This window comes from Henckelia pumila, chromosome 2 (assembly GCF_033568475.1).
Source record: "Henckelia pumila isolate YLH828 chromosome 2, ASM3356847v2, whole genome shotgun sequence".
NCBI classification, from domain to species: Eukaryota; Viridiplantae; Streptophyta; class Magnoliopsida; order Lamiales; family Gesneriaceae; genus Henckelia; species Henckelia pumila.
The window spans coordinates 163553629-163566427 of NC_133121.1; the positions used below are offsets into that span (position 1 = coordinate 163553629).

The window sequence follows — 12799 nt, forward strand, 5'->3', positions numbered from 1 at the left end:
TCACACTGATGAAAAACCCATCATCACAAGTTCTCAACCTAAAGTGGTCAAACATACTACTGTTCTAAGGAAAACAACCTGGAACAAAACCCATGCCCCTGATGAATCTCCTCATCACTGGCACTATCCATAGTCCACCGACTAACTAGGTCATCCTAGGAAAGCCCCTAGAACAAATTTAGAACCATGCAAAACCTTAGCAAAATCACTGCAGTCGAATATTGTTCAACAAATCGCTGGATTAATCTCAAAGTTAATACACGTATCATTGTTTCAAGTTTATGTACAATTTTCTTTATTAAAATCCCACGTAATACAAATTCAGTATCAAAAAATACAATGAAAATGTACAACCAAACTTGAAATGATACAACCAGTGTTTGAATCACCAATACAGATGATTTAATACTTACAATTGAAATACTATTTATAGCAAAACACAGTATTCAAATACACTTAAATAATCATATCCATCTTGATTTTGAGCATGAAGTTTCTCATCTTTCTAAGCATCGATGCAAGCATACTCTGACAGACGTATTTTGTTCACGCTTCAAACCTAGAGATTCTCATTATTCGATCTGGTGCGTCACTGATATATGTGCAAATCCCGATGGATGAGATAAAATCTCTATGACGATCTCTCCAACTACGATTGGAGAATCTTCAAAGGTGTGTCATTATGGCTGAATGGTATAGATGCAAACATCAAGTGTGTCCCAACCAATCCTCTGCCACTGCCTCTGACATCTGATACTCGATCCATAGCTAGATCCACATGAGTCAAAACCTCAGAAACTCGAACACGATCCTTCGCTCCTGTCCGTACTTGCTGGAATCCCATAAGCCAAATATTTAAAAATCCTGCCGATGATGATAGTCTTCGGGCAACTTAATCGCCTCATCATCGTTTTTTTATAGTATCATCAATCCTACAAGGATAACTCAAATTCTCATTACTATATCACAAGTTTCTTTGCATGCGCTCTGATACCAATAAATGTAGCGATCCAACTCGGATCCACTACCTAATCAAAGTTAGAGCATAATTAAGCATGCAATTAAACTAATTCGCTGCGAAAGACTTAAATAAAAGCTGGTCAGTGGAATACAACCGACTAAACAAATTCGATATACAACCCAATCGAATAAATAATTCTAAAGGCAATTAAAACCTATAGGTAATCCTGTTGTCTTCAACGGTTGCTGGCCTCTTCAAGCTACTGGGAGAACTACCTACACCTGCACCTGCACCTGCCCTGTCGAATGGGGTGTCCAGACATACAGAAAATAGTGGACATGAGCGACTACGCTCAATACGGAAGAAATTATATATAAAATATATGCAGTACATAAATGACTGTATATCAAGGGTAAATCAGTCTGCTCAGGGGCACCATGAATATACAGTGCCGTGCTGGATAGCTAGTCCACGGGGCACTCGTATATTCACCCATCAAATATAGTGTCTACTCCACCGTCATGGTCGCTCCTAGTGATAGCAAAACCAGGGGTTGAGCCTCCCCAGACACGAATCCATAAGGAGTAACTCATCACCGATGGAAACTGTCATGACTCACATCTCACGGGATGCAGTACAGTACATATAAAAACATGCATGTTCTAAAGCAATAAAAACATGGGAAACACATAGTACATACTCATGCAACACATATATCATATATCATGTTGGTCATCTCAGTCAGTACTTACGTACCTCACTAAAGGCAGTCCTAGCAGTCTCATTCTAGGTTCCAAGTCTATCATCAGCTCTACAATGAAAATACCCATGCATCATTATTTAAGCTCTAAAAGCCTTAACTAAGCTATTGCATACTCCTAAATATTTTTAAGAAGCAAAAGCTATACCTTCGTCCGTCGTTAGCCCGCTGATGGCGATAGTCCCAAAATTTAGGCACAGCTCCGCTACTAGCCCCGTAGCGCCTAGACACTTCTGGCTCGCCAATAGGACGCATAAAAAGTCCTAAATCTACCTATATGAGACTAAGAATGAGAGAGAGAAGAGGAAATGGTGCATCTCACGAATGAGCTCGGCACCCCTATTTATATACGGTTCCGATCGCACGATCGGAGCTTCCGATCCCATGCTTCTGATCGTTCCTGGCCAACCACGTGTCAAACCCTGGCTGGTCATCGACAGTCCAATCGGAGCTTTCGTTCATGATCGGAGCTTTCGATCTGCTCTGACGTCCTGGCTTACGTTTTATCCCGACAGCTGGCTCGAGGATCTAATCGGAGCCTCTGATCTAAGTTCGGAGCTTCCGATCTCAGCAGAGCTTCCGACCTGGTTCAGAGCTTCCGATCCCCTTGAAGCCCAAAGCTCTTACCAGACCATTTTCGATCGTTCAGGATCCATTTATCAACTCCTAGACCTTTCTGGAAGTCCTTTAATCATGTTTTACTTAATCTAAACATGATCACTCGATTAATTAACAAACAAATCGTTAATTTATTATACGGGTTACTAAAAAAGCTTTCTTCCTTTAATCTTTCTTGTTTTCTTTATCTGTTTTTCTTTTTTATATCCGAAAATTCATATCAAAAATGAAAAACATTGATATACTTTTATATTTTGGTGGTTATGTTGTTGTTGATAATGGATCGGTTATGTATGGTATCTCTTATACTAAACCGATGCGAGTATTACGATCTATTACTCTGTTCGAGTTGGTTGAAGCTATGCATCAAATGTTGATGATTGATCCAATGCATTTTACTCTAAAATTGTCAACGAAATATTCCTTCATGGAAAATTCATCTTGGCATGAAATTCAAGTGAATCTTGTCGATGATAACGCGCTGGAGTTTATGATGCAATCTCCCAATATACGTATATTACATTTGTACGTCGAAGCAAACCAAATTGACCATCTTGTTGGTCATGTCTACCAAGAATCAGATATTTTACACGTCACTGAAGGAATGAAAAACATGTATCTGTATCCTAAAAGTGGATCGTGGGATCAATATATCGCAACGGGTATATTTTACGACATATGTCTCTGGACTATTATCATCGATAGGTGGAGCCGTGCAATGTTCATATAAATCGGTCATCGACAAGTGACCACCTTTGAAATGTGATGCCAGTGGCGTAAATCCCGACAAATTCAAACATATATGTTGTCATTCTTAAACTTTGTGTGAAACATCTATACCAGTTACTGGCTCACCATCAATAGGCAGACCCCAAATAATAGAAATATAATGTAAAGTGATGGTTGCTTCATCACATCTAAAATGAAACGTGTGTGTTTCACGTCGTCATCGTTCAACCAGAGCAATAATCAAATGATTATCATAAATTTGGGACTCACACAGCAAAACACCATAAATCCCCATGTAATTTAAATATGATATAACACGACTGTGCAAACCATTCTCATTATATAAATTCCAAATAAAATTATTTGATCGTTTGACTCTAATTATCTTATCAACACTTTCTGTAAAAATTTTTGACAAAATATATTTTGCTTGTAAATATAGAACACTGAGATTTTCTGCAATGACGGAGCCAGAAATTTCATTCTACCCGAACTACAATTTTTATGTCTTGAATCTTTCAATATTTTGTAATTAGTTATTATAATTGATCAAAACATAAATTAACAATATGAAATCACGTAATATAATAATATGAAATCACGTAGTATACATATACAATAGTCTAACAATATTTTTTAACTAAATGATTAGTTGCTTTGACTATTATTTCACAAATATATCATTTATATTAAATTCGATAATCAATTTAATTGATAAGCAAAAATAGTGATATTTAATAATTTATATATTAGGTATAATCTTTAAGTATTGAAATAAAATATTATTAATGTTTTTTAAAATATAAAAAATATATCAATTTCTTAAAAAAATGAAGTAATCTCCAGTTCACATCAAAAAAATGAAGCAATCTCAATTTATTAACGATATATATATATAGATATATGTATATATTTTATAAAAAAACGATAGGTCTAATTTAGAGGAAATATTATCTAATGTGTTGGAGGAGATATCTAATTTACACCAAATATTATCTAGTGTGCAGGAGATGGTCTAATTTATTGCAAATATTATCCATCACGATCCCATAATTGAAGGGTCATTTTTTTCATTTTATTCAATCAACCACAAACAAATGTTTGGCATATTTCAAATGAAAAATAACCTATTGCTTCAATTGATAATTCTCATATCTGAGAGCGAAAAACTTAATTTTGAACGTAAAAGTAATTAAAATGAACAAAATAAGATACTTACTTATGAATTGAATTGAATTTGCAGACGACGAACACTGAAGAGCAAGAGGGAGCTTATGAAATTTTGAATGAGAAAATTTTCGAGAAAACATGAGAAAAAAAACTTTGTAGATAGGCCTATTTAACATTATTGTGCATCCAGATTTTCCCTACAAGTTTTCATCAAAATAATTGCGTTGAAGATAGTGTCAAAATTAGTGGGTGACTGAAAATGAATCTACACCGTTGAAAATGAATGTACACTGACGACAAAGGTAAATGACTAACGACAAAGGTGGGGGACGAGCAACGAACGCTGCCTATATGGCAGTCCGTTGACGGACACTCAATTATTTTAATTGAGCATCCGATCTTTCAAACAGCGTTTTATCGTAGTTTTGAAATCCCCTACATTCAACATTATTTTTGAAAATAAATTTTTTTTAAATTAAAAATAAAAAAATCCCAAATCTCCCAAAGTTTCTCGAAAAATCGTCCACACGATTTTAAGCCAGCTGGGCAACACGAGTTTTGGGGAAATTCGGAGAATACAAGAAAATGAGACAGGAAAGTTCAGGAAATGAATAAAATAAATAAAATAGAATAAAAAATGAGATCAAATTTCAACTCCTCCAGGGGTTAAACACCGAGCATAATCCTCAAAACTTAAACTTAATCGCTAAGAATAAAATAAAACCAAGAATAAGCATCCCATTTCAAAATCCAAACAAAAATTCCCATTATAAAGAGTGGAAAAGGTGATGCAGAAAACTCACGATTTTCTCCCAAAGATCATTTTGTCCCAAATATTACTGCTGTTTTTGTTCTCGGTATTGACCATGGCCGCCGATTCATCTTCTTCTGAAGCCAAAGTTCACATCGTTTACACCGAAAGACCCGAAGGCCAGGAGCCTGAGGAGTATCATATCAAGACCCTCTCCTCTGTTCTTGGCAGGTTGTAATTTTGTTTTTTGTGTTAAAATTTTCTTTTGAATGAAAAAACCATGTCTTAGATCTATCATGTTTTGGAAAGTTTCAATCTTTTAGGATCCCTTTGAAGGAAACTATGTTTAGTGATCTGGGATGGAATCTTGTGGTATTTGATTGTGAGTTCTCATGGGTTTGACTGGATATATATATTTTTATTTTATTTGTTATACTGACGATGAAAACTGTTGGTGATCTGGGCTATACGGTTTTGTATGGCTTTTATGGCTTTTTATTTTTATTTGAATCTTTGATGATTATTTTGTCAAGATCGAAGATAAATGTGTGTAATTGCGATGAAAAGTGTTATATTTGTTGGTTTGTGTAATTGTTTTTGAAATTTTTGTTAAAAGTGAGGAAGCTGCGAAGGGGGCTTTGTTGTACAGTTACAAGCATGCAGCCAGTGGGTTCTCAGCTAAGCTAACTCCTGAACAAGTCTCTCAGCTTTCAAGTGAGTTTTTTTTAACCTATTCCTTTGCTGTGGGTTATTGGATTTGCAGATTTTGGTGTCTTTATTCATAGTGTCTGTCATTTGCGAAAGTAGATCTTTGAATGATTATGCTGCTTAGGTGATTTTTGCGGTGATTTGCTTCTACTTTTGCTACCAATTTGTACAACTTCGATGCAAACACTCCAAAAAATTGATCCTTGCAGTGTTTGTTACACATAATCACCTATGATCTGTTTGTAGCTCGAATATGTGCTGTGTCCAAAATTAAGTGAAGAAAAAACTTTGGACAAGGCCGCACGTGGTATCCTACAAGTTTTGGACGCAACCAGTATTTCTTTTTATGATGATTTCAATTTTAAAACTTGGACAAGATTTGTGTATTTTAGTTTCTCAGTGAATCTGGTATATCTTTACTGCTGCATATTTTTGAATTTTGATGTATATACTTCATAATTTTTCATCTTTCATTGTTAATGTCAATACTTCAACGTGCGTGTGTGTGTGCATCCACATTTTTTGCCATATTGTGCCATAAACTTTTCAAAACTTTGTGTAACCGTGTTCAAGTCTGTGTCCATGCTACATATATAGTTGTGCTTGTGTTTGAATTTCGTTTGTGTTTTCCTTGATGCCTCTTAAATGGAAAAAAAAAAAAAAAAATGGGAGTTTCTGAAACTTAATTCTTGACCCTTCAAAAAGTTCTGAGTTTTTTACAAACTAAATTCTTTCTCAATTGCTGGATTCTCTTGATTCCATCTCATATTTATAGTCATAAGATCTATGCTTGAGTTCAGAACTTCTTTATTTTGCATGATTGGACTTTTATGTACGGGCGAAATGGAAATCGAGAGGAGAACTTTTGAGGGAAACTGGGTAATTCTGTTATCGAAGCGAAGAAATAGCTTGAGTTACATGGGCTGCAGATCGACATTTATCTTGGTTATATAATGTTCTGGAAAAAATCGACTCAAACTTATATATGAATCACATATAATTTGCTTTAGATTATGACTTAGATTGTAAACTTTGGATACATCTCTTATTCTAATCTTTTGGCCTTGTTTGGATTTTGTATGTATAAATTATAATTGACTCTTAGGTTGTATTTGAAGCAAAACTATGTGATCCCAAACAGCCAAGAAACCAACCTCCTTGCTGTATGGGCAGCAACGATGAAATTGATCTATTTTAAACTAATATCGCAAAATTCTAATTTCGTCTAAAAAATTTAAATGCAACACACAAAAAGATTTTTACTCCCATTCGAGTCCCTATCTGATCATAGTTTTTGTACATGTCCCATTCTGTTCATTTTCCTTGGTGCTTACTGCTTCAAGATACTGATAAAAGTTATGATACAATCTGCAGAACAACCGGGCGTGCTTCAGGTCGTCCCCAGCCAAACTCTCCAGCTTCATTCTGGGCATGGGAGGACTAACGTTTGAAGGGTTAATGCTCCACCAAAGTTAGTACTTCATCGATATGTATATATATCGTTCGTACTGTGTTTGGACTATCGGCTTGTTCTACGCAACATATTGTGATTCGTCTTCAATAAAGAAATATGAATCGTTTGAATATTTGAGCATCTCTCCTATTTTTTAATTTATAGTTAGTTGCGAACGAACAACTCATTATTTCAAATTTCATCAAAAGAAACATATATAAATATATATAGAGTTTTGATATGGTGAGCACTCATTATGTGCATTTTTGTGTGCACCGTTGATGTGACATTTCTACATCCAATAGGTGAACATCACGTCAGTCGGTGCACACATGAGAGGCAAGGATACGCGCAACTTGATTGCGATAATGCCTCAAGGTTGCGTCCAAACTAGAGGTGACATGCTATACCGTACCGAAAAATTTATATTGTATATCGGATCGAAAATTACGGTATAACATTTTTTAAATCATTACTTGCTTAGGGAAAGCAGGAGCCAAAATAGAGACAGACCATCAAGAGGGGTTCCAAAGTTCGCTTTTTCCGCCCTCTTTCTTTTTGCTGTCCCATCCATAAATGGACGATCCCCGGCATGCTCAGCCGAAGAAACTCGACGACTCAGCAGCAATGCGGAATTAAAGTTTCTCCGTCTGGTGGATCTGACCTATAGTTAGGGGGCAATACATACCAAAAGCTTCAAAGAAGGAAAGCGCGGAACTCTTGGCAGGGTACGACAAAGCCCACGGGGTGTGACACATGGTTGTACTGGTCAGCTTTGGGCTGGAGATACTTGACTAATCCAACCCACTGAACCACAGAATCGAGCGCCCAAGCGCTTTTTAGGCCAGCTCAGTTCTCTTGGGTACAACTGAGTGGTTTTTCGGGGTAGCATTTCGTATCGTATCGAAAAATGCATATCGTATATTATATCGAAAATTATGATATAAAATTTTTTATACCGATTTCGTATCGAAATTTTCGGTAACTAGCATACCGATTATATCGAAATTTCGGTACGATATCGATATATACCATTTCATACCGAAAAAAGTTTTATATTTTTTTAATTTATAATTTATTGTTTAAAAATAATTTTTAATTATATAATATTTCGGTATACCGGTATACCGCGATATACCGAAATTTTTAAATTTCATACAATTATCGTACCGAAAAAGTCGGCATCGTTACCGTATCGTATCGAAAAAATCGGTATACCAAAAATTTCAATATTTTTCTGAACGATAACCTCGGTATACTGAAAATTCGATATTTTTTCTCACTTCTATCCCAAACAAGAGTTGCGAACAAAAGAGATGATGGATGCTTTTGCGGCGAAAGGGAGGATTACGAATCGAATGATATTTTGAGGGGATCATTGCACTCCCTAAAGGCAGGATGAAATGAACGGATGTGAATTGACCACATTTGTGTTTTGTGCTAGGTAAAGAGTAAACGTCGAGATAGTTGTTTTGAGATGCTCTTCTTAAAAGGACAAATATTATATTGTTCTCGAAAATAAATTATCCCCAATAAGTCCATGAGAGCATCGCAACGATGCCAACATCATTTGTTCGAGCATTTTAAAATAATGTATATTTCAACTTTGGATAAATTAGGGATGCGATGAATTAGGATGCAACAAGAAACCCCTTCCCAAAGCTCCACGGGTCCAATTCGAGCAAAATTACATCAAAACTATAATATTTCCATAATTATAAGAACAAGAGATGACGATATTGTGAATCGAGGTTAGAGATTATGATATTCATCATTTAATTTGATATAAATTAAACTAATATAATTATGATTATGATGACACATAGTGGAACAAGTTGCCGTTTCTAGATCCATTGGACCAAGTTTATGGTAGTGTTTGGGAGAGCTTCTTAGAAGCACTTTTAAGCTTTTTCGTTAACAAAAATTTAAAATTTTGTGAAATTTTATTAACGGAAAGTTGAGAAATATTTTCTAGAAGCTCTGCCAAACACTGCCTAAGTCAAGGCCGAGTGGTTGCCATCCATCCCTGATCCCTAACAAAAATTACTGAAAAGAATAATGCTAAAGTTGGCTCAAGCACGCATGCAGATTTATTTTTATATAAAAATTATATAATTTACAAATTTATGTATTCATGCAAGCCAGTGTTGATGATTCTTTTAACTGGTTAAGAGAATTAAATGTTTTCGGAAAAAAATACATTGATATTTTAATAATTTATTCATAAAATTAAACAAATCGTTTCGGATGGTGTCATTACTCTGGAAGGATCAAACTCAACCAAAAATAAAACTTGAACGAACACAATCAGCCAGGTTCTAAATCACAAGCCCAGATTGAGGCAACCCACTGGATGAAGCTCTATTGATTCCCATATTAGGAAATAAATTTACCAAGATTAAAAAATTTGAAACATTAATTTACCAGATGCAAAAGCATATAGCTTTCCATGCATTATTGCGTGGTTGCTAGCGAAAACAACGCTGAACCTAACAAATCAAACCATTTAGTCATGCAAATAACTCAAGCCGTCTCAAGGACGAATGGATCAAAAGTAATATATCAATCATATTTGGTCAGGTTTTCAGTGAGGGATACAAAGAAGGATTTCATAATGATAATGGTATACAGATCCCAAACTCCTAATGAGTTCTAGAATGGGACACTCTATTGAAGGTGTAAGCACTATTGCGATGAAATCTTTAATATATATATTCATACTTAAATCAAAATCTATATCTGACGAATTGTTGCTCCATAAGAGTCGAATCTCATTATTTCTGTTCATTGCTCTGGAGAGGAGGCTTCAAAGATTTTCATGTATCCCAAGCAAAGGGGAAAACCTCGTGATCCATTTTTGAAATTTCATTTCCATGGAGAAAGGTTGCAACACTTCTATTCGTATACCCGCTTCCTCTTCAATACAGCAGGAAGTAACAAAATCGACCCAATAAGGAAAAGAACGAATAGGGTCTTGACATCGTATAGATCTTTCACTGATTTAAGATCGCCAAGTGCGAGTCCAGCCTGATGGAAACAAAAGCAGAGGCAGAAACTTGTGTTAATTGCGTATAGATGAACATACTATTAGAAATGAAGTAGCAGCAGCGTCAGCTGCCAAACTAGGGGGTAAGTGAGCCAAGCCACTTGTCCGTAGCTAGCATGCAGCTCAGCTCTCAGCTTTGTACTCGAGCAGCTTGTGCAGTGTGCACTCTCCTGAGTCCAACTTGAACTTTAACATCTCACAGTTCTAGTACTCAAGCTTGGATGAAAATACTATTTAAATTATTATTTTATTATGAATGACAATTTAACAACCAATGTTATAAACATTTGGGTATTTTTGCCATTTGCAGCGAAGCTCAAGCTCACTTCATGCTCACGAAACTATATAGCTTGCGGCACTCAAGCTCTAATTACTTGAAAATCAAGTCAAGCTCAAGTATTGAAATTAATCCTTTTTATTCGAGTTCTGCTCTGACTTGCGTGTATCCTTGAGCCAAATTGAAATGCTTAAAGAAGTGCATAACAATAAAAAAAAAGTCTTACTCGGACGGTGATATAGGAGGCCGGAATAATACCAATAACAGTAGCCAGAAAGAAGACATGAAATGGTATATCCACAATTGGTGACGCCAAATTAATAAAGAGATTTGGAAGGGTCGGCGTCACTCTCAAGAAGAGCATGTAATTGAGCAACTTATCTTTCCGCTTAGCTATCTGAAACCAAAAACTTCCTCCTCAGCGAGATGCCAATCAGTTTGGATAAAAAACCAAAGGTAGTGAAATATCAAGGCAAATGTTATCATTTCTCAGATCTTACAATCTGTAATGAAGTACAATCTTTCAAAAAATTAAATAAATACCTCAGCTTGAAAATATCTCAGTTTGTCAGGCCACAACCAGTTAACAATAGGTCGGCCAATCAGTTTGGATAGAAAATAGCACGAGGATGCACCAGCTGTGGCGTTGAAAACAACCAAGAAAAGCCCTCTAATAACACCAAATAGTGCTCCAGCTAGCAAGGACATGAAAATTGTCCCTGGAATCATAAATGTCTGCATGAATATGTATGTTGAACAGTAAACAAGAATGAACTTTGCTGGGTACTCTCCAGCATAGTTTGCAAGATGGTCCCTGCAGCATAATTAGATTTTGAAACTCAATAACAACAGAACACATTAGAGAAATAAAGAAACACTAATCAATCCTGTTGCAGACACTGAAGCAAGCTGAAACCCCGAAAGTGACCCATGAATATAATTTAAATGCTTGGATGCACCTTGGTTCAACTACTATAACATTTTTTGAAGCTTGTCTGAGCTCAGAGTCTCAGACACAAAATCATATCCTTTTTTCACAAGATCTCATTAGAATGATGCTGATGATTACTACCAGCCTTATCAACCAAATCCAGTAGTTCCTTGCTTTCTGAAAATCCATTCTTATAATTGAGCTAAAGAACATAAATACATTTAAATGCTGGATAAACTCTTGAGATCTTACAAAGTAAAGCAGAAAACTTTAATTTCAAGAATGAAAACTTTCAACATGATAAGTAAAGAGCGAAATAAGTAGAGTCAAATCGCATATCGAAAAATGTTTAATTCTATAGGTACATTGTAAACACAAAGAAAAAATTCAAGCTAAAAACCAACGTCACACATGAAGCTATTTGAGCGAACTTCCAACTCAATAGTTCAGTGGCAAAAACGAGCATCTATCTCAATCACGTAAAACAATTAAATTTGTTTGGAGTACCATACAAATCATACTCGTACAGTGGTACGAGCTGGGTTAAAAACTAACGAAGAAAAATCAAATGAAAAATATGGAAATCTAATTAGAAAAAAAAAAGAACTTTACTTGAGCAAACGAAGATCAGCAAGGGTGCGAGGCAGCTTGAGCATCTCGTACTCCGCCGCAGGCATGGTAAGGTATATGCACATCAACCCGATTGAAAACAGCAAAAACATCCCCAAAGCCACCGCCGATTCCCATCGCGAAAGTGGGAATTTGTCTGCCTTGAAATTCTTCCCCGTCGGGGACTCTGGATTCTTCCCCTCATCCACATCCAATATGCGCACCCCGGTGTCCACCACCAGGCCCCTCTGCGCCGCCATTGAAAGCAAGATTATTGCAAGAAATGCTCGCGATGACCAAGCCTATATTTCAGCACTCATCCCGATAAACAAGAACAATAATTGTACGTCTCCGATACAAATGGTATTGGATTAACCGCGCCGGGGACGCAGATTAAGCATATTTGGGACCTAGATGACGTGAAATTCAGGAAGATGAATCGAAAATTAGGGATTAATTTTAGGGATTTGTGTGTGTGGCAACAGTATAATAGTCAACGTTGGGGATACAACAAAAGAGAGGCAATGTTCGTACACAAAACACGCGTTTTACAAGAAAATTAATTAATTCGCTTTTTTTTTTTTCCTTTTCTTTTTCCTTTTTTCAAATTATACTATTGAATTGTTTATACGTTTTACTTAAAATTATTGAACTATTCTAAATATAATTTTGAATTTTTTTTTCAAATAAAGTGCAAACACAATTTTATAATTTCAAAACGAATATGTAACCCAACATATAATAAAATGTATAAATATAGCATTTTCCTTGTATGATTATATTTTA

The 12799-nt window shown here is 35.8% G+C and overlaps 2 protein-coding genes across 2 annotated transcripts; one reads left to right on the top strand and one right to left on the bottom strand.

Annotated features, from left to right (window-relative positions):
* Positions 1 to 4874: 4874 nt before the first annotated feature.
* Positions 4875 to 7283, top strand: LOC140881656 (subtilisin-like protease SBT3.9). Its single transcript, XM_073287134.1, has 3 exons — positions 4875 to 5220; positions 5606 to 5703; positions 7072 to 7283. The coding sequence occupies exons 1-3, from the start codon at positions 5027 to 5029 to the stop codon at positions 7146 to 7148; spliced, it is 369 nt and encodes a 122-aa protein (XP_073143235.1). The 5' UTR covers positions 4875 to 5026; the 3' UTR covers positions 7149 to 7283.
* Positions 7284 to 9694: 2411 nt separating this feature from the next.
* LOC140881602 (uncharacterized membrane protein At4g09580-like) lies at positions 9695 to 12509 on the bottom strand. The gene is made up of 4 exons (XM_073287036.1): positions 12017 to 12509; positions 11017 to 11287; positions 10700 to 10870; positions 9695 to 10177 (listed from the first exon to the last, which is right to left on the bottom strand). Exons 1-4 carry the CDS (start codon positions 12271 to 12273, stop codon positions 10046 to 10048), a joined length of 831 nt encoding a protein of 276 aa, XP_073143137.1. The 5' UTR covers positions 12274 to 12509; the 3' UTR covers positions 9695 to 10045.
* Between the last annotated feature and the right edge of the window lie 290 nt (positions 12510 to 12799).